General features: G+C 45.2%; 1 protein-coding gene across 1 annotated transcript; it reads right to left on the bottom strand.

Moving 5' to 3' along the window:
- Window positions 1-10,637: 10,637 nt before the first annotated feature.
- cited1 (Cbp/p300-interacting transactivator, with Glu/Asp-rich carboxy-terminal domain, 1) lies at window positions 10,638-14,391 on the bottom strand. Its single transcript, XM_078211666.1, has 2 exons — window positions 14,347-14,391; window positions 10,638-11,240 (listed from the first exon to the last, which is right to left on the bottom strand). Exon 2 carries the CDS (start codon window positions 11,214-11,216, stop codon window positions 10,761-10,763), a length of 456 nt encoding a protein of 151 aa, XP_078067792.1. The 5' UTR covers window positions 11,217-11,240; window positions 14,347-14,391; the 3' UTR covers window positions 10,638-10,760.
- Between the last annotated feature and the right edge of the window lie 576 nt (window positions 14,392-14,967).

The raw sequence follows: 14,967 nt of genomic DNA, 5'->3' as shown, positions 1-14,967 counted from the left end.
ACATGGTCTGGAATGGGGGGGTGGGGGTGAGTTAATAGGTTGTAATGAACAAAGCATCGTAGCTGTGAGGGACAGCTCGGTGGATAGGATATTGGTATGTAGATAGGCTGGAAAATTGGGCGGGGATCCTGGATTCAGGATTCAATCCTGGACTGGGGAGCGGCGCGGGCTTGGAGGGCCGAAGGGCCTGTTCCTGTGCTGTATTGTTCTTTGTTCTTTGTGAGTCATAGCCACAGAAACCGGGGGGAAAAGGCTGCAGTCTACAGAGAGAATAAAGGGTGTAAATGGCCAAACAAAAGAGAAGCTGAAATCAGAGGGTAAACTGTGATAGATGAAAATGTTGGGGGGAGGGGAGAATGGGTGGGAGAGAGGTAAAATTTAGAGAAAGGGAAAACAAAAGGGGAGAAAAGGTAAGGAAGGGGGTATAAAGTAGGGGAAAGAGGGGGGGGAAGAAAAATGAAGAAAGACCATTAAGAATTAAAGGTAGAGAACAGTAAAAAAATGGATTATTGAGTATTTACCACCATCCTGAAGGTTAGTAATTGTCTTTTTGAGCCCAATACATAGCTATGTCTCTAAAGGCATTGGAACACATTGAGAGGGGAGATTAATTAATTATATTAGTGGTAACTGTAGCTTACTGGAGCCTGCTTGATTATCTTTGAAAAATCGGGAAGTAATTTCCCAGAATTATTCATGATATAAACCATTTTTTAAAAATCTCACACTTTCCCCCCTCCCCCTAAGTTAGCAGCATTAATAATTGTGGAAGATGGTGTAAATGATTGCCACAGGTTGAACAATTGGGGCCTTTGGTCTAAATTGTATATACTATTACTTACTTGTAAATACCACTATTTGTGTACAAAATTTAATTTGAAGTAATATATAGAATTTACCTTTACTATATCTCTATAAGATTATCTTATGGCTTCCTTTCCAGACTAAACATCTCCATTATTGTCATTCTTTCCTCACAGATATATTTTCTGACGCTGGTAATCTGTCCTGCCGTGATTCGTGGCAGCATTTCCTTATGAGAATGTTACCCTCATGTTATGATAACTAGATCTGAATACGATAATCAACGTATAGGCTGAGATTCTCCCAGCCCGCTGCGCTACTCATGCAGTCCAGCAGGCTGGGAGACAACAGCGGGAGGCATTTCGCAACAGCCAAGAGTCTCCGAAGCACTTTGTTTTAGCGCAATAAGGTCCATTCCGGAAATCGGCGCAGACCTGATTATCATATGGAAATGTCATGGAAGTTGACAGTATTCTCCAGGCCTGCTAGTGTCTCCCTCGCCCTGGCTGGGAGTGATTCCCACCAGCGGGGTCTACAACTACTCCCCACTAACGGGGAACAGGCGTCCTCACTCCACTGGTAGGGACAGAGGCCACTGAAGCCCCTCAGGGGGGTCGAGGGTAGGGGGGTTTCCCTTGGGCAGTGCCAGCCTGGGACCCTGGCACTGCCCAAGGGGCAAACTGACCACGCACCAAACAAGCACCTTGGCACTGACCGGTGGGCTGTGCCAAGGGGTTGGGGCCAGAGAAGGTGGGGCATATTGGGATGACCGATCGGGGCAGGACGATTGGTGGGGGGGGGGGACCTGCTGCCACTCTGCATTTGAATAGGTGGGAGAGGGAGGGAGGAGGGCGATAGGGCCTGGTTATCTGGGGCGGGGGAGCAGGTCGGGGCTGGTTATCAGGGTGGGGTGGGACGCAGATGGCAATCGGGGGATTGCAGCTTGCCATGGGGCGTGGAGGGAGGTCGGGGATGGCTGGCGGGGAGGGAGATCAGGGCTGACCCGGGGAGGTCTGGTGGGCCAGTGATTGGAGGCTGGCGAGAGGGTTCGACCAGTGCGTGTGTGCCAATCTCTGCACTGACAGATTGGCACATGTGCAGTGGCTCGCTGAGTGCTATGCTGCCGGCCTCTCCAGCGGGAATAAGCCCCACCCCCGGTTTTTCAGGGTGGTTCAATGTGAGGCACTCTGCAATGCTCCGAGTGTCAGAGATTCAATCAGGTAAGTACACCCAAAAAATAGGTGGGAAATATTTCCGTTTTGCTGCCTGCTGGGCACTTCGTTTTGTTTTGGGAGAATCCCAGCCATAATCTGATTAGACCACCGTCCCATCCAAGCACAACTCTCTCCAATGTATGCTCTACTGTAGTTCAGTATTTTAGCATGAACCCCTTGGATACAGATAAAATATTGTCTGAAAAATAGAAACCTTCATTAAAAGAGAAGTAAGATGAATTTCTGGTGAATGCATTAAGTATTTGCACACGAGAGTCTTGTGGTGTAATTTTAAGGCCTGGGTGAATAAAAAGGAAAGTTTTCGAGCTGTAACTGCCAGTAAAGCTGCTAGAGACAGGGCATGTGAAGATTTCCTATCCAGCTATTTATAATGTACCCCATCTTCTTCTTAATTTCTTAGGTTTTTCCAAGCTAACCCCAACCTCTCCCACAGTTTACAAAGTACATTTTGAGTGGGGACGTGGGAAGCATGTGCATGTCACTCACCCTCCAATGTTCCCTATTGATGGCACATAGCTGTCAGCTATATCCCGATTTGCAGAGTGAGGCTTCATGGATATCATTGAGCGCCCTACCATGCTAGGGCAGAATTCTTCAGAGTACCAATGTGCTATGTCGACTTTTTCTAAATCTTTTCCACTTGAACTGGCATTTTAAATGTCACATATTAACAAGTGGGAAAAGCCGAACTAATATAGATCAAAGTACTTATCAGATAAGTGAAACAAAATGATAGAGCGCCGAGAGAGATGGATAAGAAGCAAAAAAACACAGTTCGCAGAAAAGGAGTAATGAGAATAAGAAGAAAAAAAGATTTAAAGATAAAATACAGAGATATGGGACAGTGTCTTGCATTTTGGGTCAGACCTCTCACCATTGGGGTTAAACGCAAGTCCTGACTCCATTCCATGTCAGGAACAGTCACCTCACCATGATTTGGTCTTGTTTATTCAATCAGTGGACAGATCAATGTCTCGCTATCCAATTAAAGACGGCGGTGGTCTCTTGAAGTTGGAAGACCAATAGGAAACCCCCTAGCGTGGAATGAACTGCAGAATGCCATTGCAGGTAAGGGAGAGAGGGCGTTCGGGCCTAAAACTCGACTTTGTGCCCAGCACCAAATAGTTTGCAATTGCCCTGGTCCCTTTCCAATGGCACAAACCAGATGGGCGTGAGGCCAATTAGCATATTTAAAGTGATATTTAAATATGTATAGCTCATTTGATTCTCAGTAAATGGAATCTCCTGGCCTTCAAACGTGGCGCGATAACGGTGAGAATCACTGTGAACTGGTCTCCACCAGCAGAGACTGGCGCAATGCCCATGGCAGGGGGCTCAGAAGCCATTGAAGCCCCCAGGTGGTTGGGACCATGGCCGGAAAGTGTCCATTTGGCAGCGCTCACCGGACACCCTGGCAGTACTCACCGGACACTCTGGCAGTGCCCACCAGTCTCCCCAGGAGTGCCCACTGGACACCCCAGCAGTGGCCACCAGGCACTTGGCCCCCAGACACCCCAGCAGCAGCCACCAAGCACCTGGCTGCACCATTTGGCCATGGCCAGTGTGCCAGGAGCAGTGTCAAGGGAGTGGGGCCTGAGTGGGGGCTATGCAGGGGGGCTAAGACAGGGAGCAATGATGGGAGCTCTGCAGGGGGCATCGTGCAGAGGTGGATCATGAAGGTGGTCATGATGGGGGGGGCATGTCGGGTTGTCCTGAACGGGGCATGTCTGGAGTCATGATGGGGGTCATGTTTGGGGTCAGGCAGGGGAGCCCCATAGGGAGGGCCTCAATGCCCCATTGCCGGAGACCCCTACCAGGGAGGAGGTGGGGGAACATGCCACCAATGAGGAGGGCTCCTGATGACGATGGGGGGAGGGAGGGGGTTTCCCAGTGCACTGAGATCGCCAGACCTTTGTGGAACAGTGCCTGAGTGTTCTGAAGTTAGGCTCACCGGCATGTTTAAGCCCCACACCCCACCCCCTCTCCCCCCAGTACCAGTGCACAACTCAGCAATTTCCGAAAAAGTGACTGAGTGTGGGATGACTGCAGTGCTGAGCGCGCCTGAGAGATTGACACAGATCGCTCTGTTATTCTCGCTTAAGTTCCAACCAAAATGACAAATTGCATGTTTATTAAGTAACAGTGCTGGTAAAATAATTTTGGGATGTTTTAAATGGTTCTACAACATTTCACCCAGAATAAGACAAAAGTGCCATAGTTTTAGGTCATCTAGATATTTCTAGTGCGTACAATTATCAATGGTCCAACTGTGAATGGCCCTATGAAATGGTCTAAGTTGACAGCATTATATTGTATAAAGTAATGTTCCACCTTTGACATGGTCATTAGTAATTTATTTTGTGCTGTAAACAAGTCTTTAAAAATTGCAGAATTTACTCGAAACAAACTTCTGGAAATCGTAGAATGTTTCACAACTGTGATGTAGGACATTAAGGTAACACAATTCCTGTACTTTTCTCATTTTATCCCTGCTTTAAGTACCTGCAGAATGGTAAAGGAAGGGAAAAGGGTGGAAATTGTGTGTGCAGCTACTTAAAGTTCAAATTAGTGTGAATTAAATAGTCGAGTAAAATCAAAATATTGAAGAATCTGGAAGTCTGAAATAAAAACAGAAAATGCTGGAAATATTCAGCAGTTCAGGTAGCATCCGTGGAGGAAAATAGTGTTAATGTTTCAGGTCTGTGGCCCTTCATCACAACTGTTCTAATGAAGGGTCATTGGGACCTGAAACATTGGGCAGAATAATACAGGGATATGAGTGGCACCTGAACCCCCTCCATAACCACGTCAGCAGGCTTCATCTCAACCAGCCCCGCAGCAACAAAGCACTGCGGGGCTCATTAACGAGAACTGAGTGGGACTTCCAACATTTGTTGGGGCAGAGGTCCTGCCCTCTGCAGCTGCCAGCCAATCTAATTGGGCAGCAACTCCATCAGTCCTGGCAGCGCCAGAAAGGTGTCACTGGCAGCTGCCAGGATTGCAGCTGAAGTGAGGAACACAAGGTCTAGGATCCCCAGAGCAAGTAAATCTGAGCCCTCGGGCCAGGAGGGTTTGGGAGCGTTAGACATTGGGGCAGTGGGGTGGGGGTGGAGGGATGGAGAGGATGGGAAGCAAAAGGGGGTTCAGTCTGAGAGGCCCAGCGGTCAGCAAAGGGTAGCCTCAGAAGAGTGAAACCCCCCTGTGCCCCTTCCAACCCGCCCTTTAATCATTTGCGTTTAAAAATCAGACTTCCCATACCGACCCTGTTGTCCACACCAAATATATTATGGTCTGCGCAGGTCAATAGATCTGATAACAAGCCTAATTGACCCTTAGTTCATCATTTTAATATGGCAGGGGGACTGCCAATTTTGGTGCCCCCCTCCCCCAGCCTGTATTATAGGGGTGAGCTCAGGGGTGGGCAGGAAGGTGCTGGGGATGGGTGAACACCCATTTTATGTACCCCCCTGTGGTGAACATGCCTGCTGGGGCCAAGTAAAATAAAGTCCATGAATTCTGTTTCTCTCCACAGGTAATGCTTGCCTGACCTGCAGAGTACTTCCATCAGTTTCTATTTTTATTACTAAACTAGTATGAACATGGTCCAATTAAAAACTAGGAATGGTAAGAGAAACTTCATATTTTTATTCAAGAAAAACTGTTCTTAAGCCCCATGGTAGGAAAGGGGTTATTTCCATCACAATGATATCACGATTAAGTGACTGATTGATATTTGCTGAATATCCACAATGGTTAGCATTGCTGCCTCACAACTCCAGGGAAGGCTTGATTCCTGGCTTGGGTCACTGTCTGTGTGTTCTCCCCATTCTGGGTGGATTTCCTCCGGGTGTTCCGGTTTCCTCTCACAGTCCAAAAGACATGCTGGTTGGGTGCATTGGCCATGCTGAGTTCACCCACAGTGTACCCAAACAGGTGCCGGAGTGTGGCAACTAAAGGATTTTCAAAGTAACTTCATTGCATTGTTAACGTAAGCCTACTTATGACACTAATAAACTTTAAACTTTATATCCAGATTGACTCATCACATCTGGGTTCTTCAGAATATTTTGAGAAAACTGTTTCCCATTGTTTGCACTTAATCAATTGTAAGATTTATAGAATAAAATTATAGAATGGTTACAACACAGGAGGGCATTAAACCCAGTAAGCTGGGCCAGTTCTTTGTAAGAGCACTTTAATTAGTCCCACTCTCCACAGCCCTGCAAATATTTTCCCTTCAGATGCTTATTCCAGATCCCTTGTGAAAGCCATGGTTGAATCTGCCTCTACCAACCTGTCAGTGTTTCCAGATCATAACCACTGCTACAGTGTAATTATCAGCTATTTTAAATTCCCAATGCCCGTCTCTCCACTTGGAGATAACATTGAACTTATTCAATTACTCAGCTTCACTGCTCAAATTATGATTTCCTTCTCTTCACCCTTACTTTTCCAATCATTTGACAATTAAATTTTCTGTTTTTTCTCTTTACTGATGACAATCGCAAATTCATTTCTAAAACAACACCCACATCCCGTGAAAGAATTTAAAAAGGCCCTCTTTTACAATGGTGATAATTATGAGGGATTTTAATCTACATATATATTGGAAAAGTCAGGTGGGGAGTTTATTGAATGTTTTCGAGATAGTTTCTTAGTTCCACATTCTGGAACCAACCAGACAGCAGGTTACATTAGACCTGGTGGTGAGATAGACCTGGTGATTAGACCTGAAATGAGATAGGGTTAATTGCTAACCTCATAGAGAAGGCACTCCTGGGTGAAATTCAATATGATTGAATTTCACATTCAGTTTGAGGGAGAGAAGAGTGTGTCCAAGACTAGTATTTTAAACCGAAGTAAGGGCAACTGTGAGGGTATGAAAGTGGAGCTAGCTAAAGTGAACTGACAAATGTGCTTAAGGGATAGGTCAATAGAGGTTTGGTGGCAGACATTTAAAGAGATTTCAGAAAGCAGAGAATAGACACATTCCAATGAGAAAGAAAAATTCCAAGAGGAGGGTCTGTCATCTGTGGTTAACTAAATAAGTTAAAGATAGTATTAAACTTAAAGTAAAAGTATATATTTGCACAAAAACAAATGGCAGGTCAGAAAATTGGAAAGGATACAAAGAACATCAAAGAATAACAATACAATTGATAATGAGGGGAGAAACTAAAGTACTAGAGACAGCTAGCTAGTAATATTAAGATGGATAGTGAGAGTTTCTATAGATATTTGAATAAGAAAAGCATTAACAAAGTGACCATTGGTCCTATAAAAAGTGCGTTTGAAGAATTGATAATGGAAAGTAGGGCATTGGTGAATGAATTAAACAGGTATTTTGCATCACTCTTCACTATAGAGGACACAAGTAACATCCCAGAAATAGCTGTAAATCAGGAAATGAAAAGGAGGGAGGAACTCGGGGAAATTACAATCACCAGGGAAGTGGTATTGAGTGAAGTCTTGGGGCTGCAGGCTGACAAATCCCTGGGTCCGGATAGACTTCATTCCAGGCCCTTGAAAGAAGTGGCTAATGAGATAGTAGGTGCACTGGTTTTAACTTTCCAAAATTTCCTAGACTCAGGGAAGGTTCCATTACATTAGAAGATAGAAAATGTAACTCTTTTATTCAAAAAGGGAGAAAGACAGAGAGCAGGAAACTACAGGCCAGTTAGCTTAACGTCTGTCAGAGGGAAATGTTGGAAGCCATTATTAAATATGTTATAGCAGGGCAATTGGAAAAAATTGAGGCAATCAGGCAGAGTCAACATGGTTTTGTGAAAGGGAAATCATGTTTAACCAACTTATTGGAGTTCTTGGAAGGAGTCATCTGTGTTGTGGATAAAGGGAATGTAATGTACTTAGATTTCCAGAAGACATTTGATAAGGTGCCACATCAAAAGTCATTGTGGAAAATAAAAGCTCATGGTGTAGGGGGTAAAATAGGGGCCATGGATTGAAGATTGGCTTGCTAACAGGAAATAGAGTTGACATAAATGGATCTTTTATTGGAAGGATGTGCTGGGCGGTGTGCCACAGGATCAGTGCTGGAGCCTCAACATTTTACAATTTATATAAATGACTTGAATGAAGACACTGATGGATGGTTGCTAACTTTGCTGATGACATAAAGGTCGATCGGAAAGTAAATTGTGAAGAGGGCACAAGGGGGCGACAAAGTTACATAAATAGATTAAGTGAGTGGGTAAAAATCTGGCAAATGGAATATAATGTGGCCAAATGTGAAATTGTCTATTTTGGCAAAGAAGCATATTATTTAAATGGTGAGAGATTGCAGAGATTTGAGGTGCAGAGGGATCTGGGTGTCCTAGTACAAGAATCACAAAAGGCCAGTATACAGGTACAGCAAGTCATTAGGAAAGCTAATTTAATGTTGCAAATTATTGTGAGGGGAATCAATTACAAAAGTAGGGATGTTATGCTTGAGTTGCACAGGACATTGGTGAGACCACATGTGTACAGTATTGGTTTCCTTATTTAAGGAAAGATGTAAACATGTTAGAAGCAGTACAGAGAAGGATGACTAGATTAATACCAGGAATGGGCAGGTTATTTTATGAGGAAAAGTTGGAGAGGTTAGATTTGTACCCACTAAAGTTTAGAAGAGTAAGAGGCAACTTTATTGAAACCTTTAAGATCCTGACAGGGTGAATGTGGAGAGGGTGCTTCCCCCTGTTGGAGAATCTAGAACTGGGGTCACTGTTTAAAAATAAGGGGTTGATCATTAAAGACAGAGATGAAGAGAAATTATTTTTCTCAAAGTGTCGTGAGCCTCTGAAACTCTTTCCTCAAAAGACAGTGGAAGGCAGAGCTAGGTAGATTCTTGAATAACAAGGGGGGGGGGTGAAAAGTTATCAGGGGTAAGCAGGCATGTGGAATTCTGCTTACAATCGGATCAGCCATGATTTAACTGAATTGTTGAGCAGGATGAAGAGGACCAAGTGGTCTACTCCTGCTCCTAATTCATATGTTCATATGGTGCTCTATAACCAGCTCCAGTGAGTGCGGTGTAAGGACTGATGTGAGGATTGATTAATTTTGCCTTCTCCTCCCTGAGAAAAGCATCTAACACTCCCAGGCCCTTCCTCCAATGACAAACTGAGTGATAAACCTCACTGCGTTGAACTGCAGTACAGGTCCATGCCCTGCCTCCACATGATTTTGTCTATTTTATTACCTAGTGGAATCTGAATGTCTAATAGGGCTCTTAACATCCCCCATTGGGATTTGTATATCATGCAGTAACCCAGCTCAGGAAAAGGAGAAAGGAGCCAGGTAACTTCTCAGAATTCTGTCAGTATCATTTTGAAACTGACTACAAGGAGCACAAGAGTTGTCCACAGTGAGTGGCAGGCATTCTGATTTTCCCTCTTTACTGGGGAGAAGTGTCTCCATGTGCCCCCCCCCCCCTCCCTTACAGACCAGGGGCATAGCACCACCAGTACTACCATTGATATATATGCTATATCTATACAGTTGGCTGGATGGCTGGTTCTGATGCGGAACAACAGCATGAGTTCAAATCCCATACCGGCAAGGTTCTTGATGAAGGCCCTGCCTTCTCATCCTTGCCCCTCACCTGAGGTGTGGTGATCCTCAGGTTAAATCACCACCAGTCAGCTGCCTCCCTCAAAGGGAAGAGTTACCTATAGTCATTTGGGACTATGATGACTTTATCGCTTATATATGAGCTATATAAACACCACAACTCTGAAGTGAGCCGGACTCATTGGTATGGGACACAAAACATAGAAAACGGGGAGGAAGACTGAATGCTCAACAGTGTGTATCGTGGGATATGGCCACTGCTGCCCCTCTGATTTGACCCTGAACAGGAAACCTTCTGCTGTATTTGGTAGTTTTCTATATACTTTTTTCTTTTGTGTTTCTTTAACCAGTTCTTGTACAGCTGATGAGGAGGGTCAAGGCAATGGATCAGACCCAGAAGACTGTAAATAGCCTGAAGGAGAGGCTATTTCTCCCTATCTACTAGGGCATAATGCTATATTACAGAGCTGCTCTTACAATCCAAAAGGAAACTACCACAAGTTTATGTCAAGGTTGGTGTTCAAGTTAAATAAAACAGTTGGTGTATGGCAGTACGGACCTGGTGAGACAAGGTCCTTATGTTATTGCCTATCTCGGTCTCAAATTAAACACAGTGACTTCAGAAGTTCAACAAAGCAGTCTGGCTTTTTCCATCTTTGTCCACAGATGTTTAGTGTGTTCTCCTGCAGAGCTCAGAGTCTAAACCAGCTGCCTTCGAAATGCCTTCTCTGTGAATGATATAACTTGAAGGGGGTGTTTACAGTCCTGACTAACTCTCTCCAGCTTCCAGGTGAGAAAAGAAAACAGCAAGAACGTCGTCAACTTTTTAAGGCACATCAAACAAGATCATCGATCCTTTAGTGTTTCTAATAAATTAGGATTTCAAAGTGCCAGCTTTATTTGTGTCGAACACATCTCACCGGTGTCACTGCGAAGAAATCTCCTTCATCCAGTCAGTGTGAAAACCTTTCCTGGGGAGATGGCAATATACGTTGTATAAAGTCATAACACTTGGCAAACAAAAAGCCAGTTCACTGTCTGAGTGTACAGTATTGGTGCAGGTTGTAAATGGGGAACTGAATGCAGTCATTCTCAGCTCAGTTCTGTTTCAAACAGTCCACAATATATCTCCAGCCTGGCCCACTGTCAGCAGCTCACTGCATTCCCCGAACTCACATCTGAGGTGAAGTCAAACTCGTTGTGTCCCAGCCAGAGTTCTGGCAGCTCGTCCACTCGGTCCAAGCCCAAATCCAGCACTAAGGTCATCAGCACATCCTCGTCGATGAGGTCGGTGTCAATGATCCCCGGGGAGGCTGGGGGCTGAGGGGCAGCCGGTGGCTGGCTCTCTCCGGGGGTTGGAGCTGGCTGCAGAGCCGAGCTGTGGTACTGGCTGTTGAGTTTCTGCAGCTGCAGGCTGGCCAGCAGCTGTGGGCTGTGCAAGCTGAATTGCTGCTGCCGGACTCCGCACGTAGAGGCGACCAGCCCCGAGTTAAACTGCCCACTGCTGCCACCAGCAAGCCTGCTGCGAGTTACCGACTCCCCATAGTGCAGCATCGTGACGGCTTCCCGTTCCTTCCGTCCCGGACACACCAGAGAACTCATCGACCCACTGAATCAACTAACAACCTGAGGCGGAGGGGACAACAACTTTAAATTAGCAATGCAACCAGAAAACGATGGAAAAACTCAGCGTCTGGCAGCGTCTGTGGAGAGAGGAACAGAGTTAATATTTCCAGTCCATATGAGGACTTTAAATCAGCAACACTGTGGAAGAGAATCTCAAAAACAAACACTGCACTCTCAGTAAAGAGCAGATGCCAGAAACATGTTCACTCTGGGACTTTTTACATGCAGCTAGTCACTAAGTTGCAACATGTTAGCATTGAGAATTGCTCTGTCTTTCACACTCCTGATGTGGAGATGCCGGCGTTGAACTGGGGTAAGCACAGTAAGAAGTCTCACGACACCAGGTTAAAGTCCAACAGGTTTATTTGGTAGCAAATACCATAAGCTTTCGGAGCACAGCTCCTTCGTCAGAACTCCATCTGACGAAGGAGCTGTGCTCCGAAAGCTTATGGTATTTGCTACCAAATAAACCTGTTGGACTTTAACCTGGTGTTGTGAGACTTCTTACTGTTTTCACACTCCTTACCAGATTCTCTTCAGACTAACACCCTGAAGTGTATCTTAAAGGTCGATTTTTCATTGATCATGTTTCAGGGCAAAACAAAAATAAGGTTTGCGAAGTTGGTCTAACTCTAAGAAGACTCACAACACCAGGTTAAAAGTCCAACAGGTTTATTTGGTATCACGAGCTTTCGGAGCGCTGCTCCTTCATCAGGTGAGTGGAGAGGTAGGTTTCAAAAACAGGCCATACACAGACAAAGACACAATTGTAAGATAATGCTTGGAATGCGAGTCTTTTCAGGTAATCAAAGTCTTTACAGGTACGTTGCATTGTCTGGACCTGTAAAGACTTGATTACCTGAAAAGACTCGCATTTCAATCATTATCTTGCAATTGTGTTTCTGTCTATATATGCTGTGTTTGTGAAACCTACCTCTCCACTCACCTGGTGAAGGAGCAGCGCTCCCAAAGCTCGAGATACCAAATAAACCTGTTGGACTTTAACCTGGTGTTGTGAGACTTCTTACTGTGCCCACCCAGCACAACGCTGGCTCTAAGTAGCGAAGGAGCGTTTGGGACCTGGTGGCTAACAGTTTGATCCAAGTGAGATTGTGAGGACATTTTCAGAGGGGCAGTTGGTGTGAAAGTGACATCCCCAGGCTCTGTAGACAGAATGCTGTCACTGAAATCTAATTAAAGTGAAACTGCTGTAGACAACCGAAGCTAATCTAACTAAAGGAATGTTGAAAAGACAAGCCTAACCTCTTCATCCCTGAGGAAAGAGCAGGATCAGGAAAGGTCGCTGGCCCTCACTCTTCAATCATTTAACCAAACCACTGCATGTTGATAAAGTCATAGAGATTTAAACATGGAAACAGACCCTTTGTCCCAACTTGTCCATGCCGCCCCTTTTTTAACCCCTAAGCTGGTCCCAATTGCCCGCGTTTGGCCCACATTCCTCTATACCCATTTTACCCATGTAACTGTCTAAACGCTTTTGAAAAGACAAAATTGTACCCGCCTCCACCTGATGGCCCCGTGTTTCTCGGAATCCCAGACATGTATCGCTTTTGAATAAAGAGGTTCCTCCTATTTCTATTTATTTTTCATTCAACTTGATATTCCCTAGTCTTCCCTGGCTTGATTTTAAATAGATTTTTGCTGTTACAGTGTCAATGTCGTTGAAAAACCTCCATGCGATTACTCCCATCACCCTAACTGCCTCCAGCTTTTTCCTCACAACCAAATACTCTGATTTGCAGCTTTCACGGAAATGTGTTGGACTCTCCCATGACACTGGTGTTTTTCCTGAAACATCATCCAAAGTCGTGCATGTTCACAATGTAAGTTGTTTATTCAGTCGCCAGAGCCCGGTGAACCTGTTTCCTATCTCAATGTTCTGGTGATCAATTGCCCAAAGTTTGTAACCCCGGGTATTACACTTGTCTACCTCAGCAGTGATAACCAGTTCCGCCAAATCTCCTGTCTGGCCTCCTGGGGATCTTTCATCATGTGCTCCTGAGGATTTACACATGTTAAACCCCTTTAACCTATCAAAGACATTTGCCACACTGACTTTCAAATTGTCTAACAACAGGGAACAAACTGATGTTTGATGGACATTTCACCAAAACATATTCATTCCTGCAGTGACATTTTAATTTTCAGCCCGTTTCCCCCCATTTCCGCCTTCCTTCCCGCATTCGGACTTCTTTCAATGACCCCTGAGCTGCTGGAACACCGGCAGAATGTTTCTTTGTGTTATGTTTGACCACCGGCTGATATTTCTCTCCTCTGCACTCCCCGGCTCGCCTCCCATTGCAAGCACCTTGCTGTACTTTATTTAACTTTTCAAAGCCTAAAGAGCCAGTGTAATAAACATTTTAAATCGTTCAGTTAATCCTAAATTGAGAGGATTTCAGTAGAATCATAGAATCTCTACAATGCAGAAGGAGGCCATTCGGCCCATATCTCCATAACCCCATGCATTTACCCTAGCTAGTCCCCCTAAGATTTCAGTAATATCCATAGAACGGGTCTTGTCTACCATGAAGTGTCTACATAAATGCAGGACAAGAACATTACAAAGGTTGAAGATGTAGATAGCTATCCAGATAAATACATATATTTTGTGGTTGGCATGTTCTGTTTGACATGTTTAACGATGATCCAGACCCATGTGTCCCAAACAGAGTCCCAGTAAATGCATTTCATCTTCACCCATGGTTAGGAAGATGTCACTAGCGTGTGGCGGGACCCAGCCTCCCGGGAGGTGGCATTGGCTTTGGCTTTAACGAAATTCAACGAGCTGTTTGCATAAACAGGGTTTCTGTAAATATTGGACCGGGAGAGTCTGGGCGGCCTGGCTCCAGTTCTTGCGGGATTCATCTCATGAGATATAATTTCAACCAGCAAGCATTTACTGGGAGATCCTTCTGCAGCTTTGCACCGAAAAACAGCCAAGCCCACAGCCCCTTAGAGTGAACAATGGCTAATCAGTACTTTATAAAGTAGTAAGCTTTATCATCTAGTCTGCACTCAATTCAAATGATTGCGAATATGTACTGAATGTGAAACAAAGGAGGAAAGGGGTGTTCAGTCTTACCTTCTCCAAGGTTGCTTCCCGAGCCAATTTCTCAGACTTCTTCTGACTCTATTGATCCGATTCCGGGAGCAGGCATAACAACCCCTCCCCCTCCGCCCCCCAGATAGCGACCCCCAAATGTCCACACTCTGTGATGGGACCCTGTCCTCGCCGGCTTGGTGCTGGGGCTCGGTTGATGCCCTGGAGATATCTCCGGAGAGAGGGGCTCAACTCCCAGTCAGCTCAGAGTTGTGAATCGGGTCCGGAGTGGTGGCTGCCGCGGCTGCAGAGTTTCTCTCGGGCAAATGTCCTGACTCGAGTTGCCAGGAGTTAGGAGACCGTTCGCAGAGAATAGCTCGATGTGAATGATCAGCGCCGCTCCCTCTGTGAATCCCCACTGGCAATGAAAGAGCTTTTCTGTGCTCTCGGGATGTTATCCTGACCTTGCTCCATCAGCATTCACTGACACAAGGTGGAAATGTAACCGGGTGGAACCTCTGCAAAACCTGGTCTGGATCCTCTTCTCCAGTCATTCCTCCAATCACAACAATGTCACCGCACCACCAAAGTAATGCGGTACATGCTGACTTAAAGTTTAAAGTCTATTTGTTAGTGTCCACAAGAAGGCTTACATTAATACTG

This window comes from Mustelus asterias, chromosome 4 (genome assembly GCF_964213995.1).
Source record: "Mustelus asterias chromosome 4, sMusAst1.hap1.1, whole genome shotgun sequence".
Classification (NCBI taxonomy): domain Eukaryota; kingdom Metazoa; phylum Chordata; class Chondrichthyes; order Carcharhiniformes; family Triakidae; genus Mustelus; species Mustelus asterias.
This window is presented reverse-complemented; position numbering and strand designations above follow the sequence as displayed.

Excerpts from the sequence above, each read along its gene's own strand:
- cited1 (XM_078211666.1), bottom strand. The coding sequence starts at position 11,216 with ATGAGTTCTCTGGTGTGTCCGGGACGGAAGGAACGGGAAGCCGTCACG.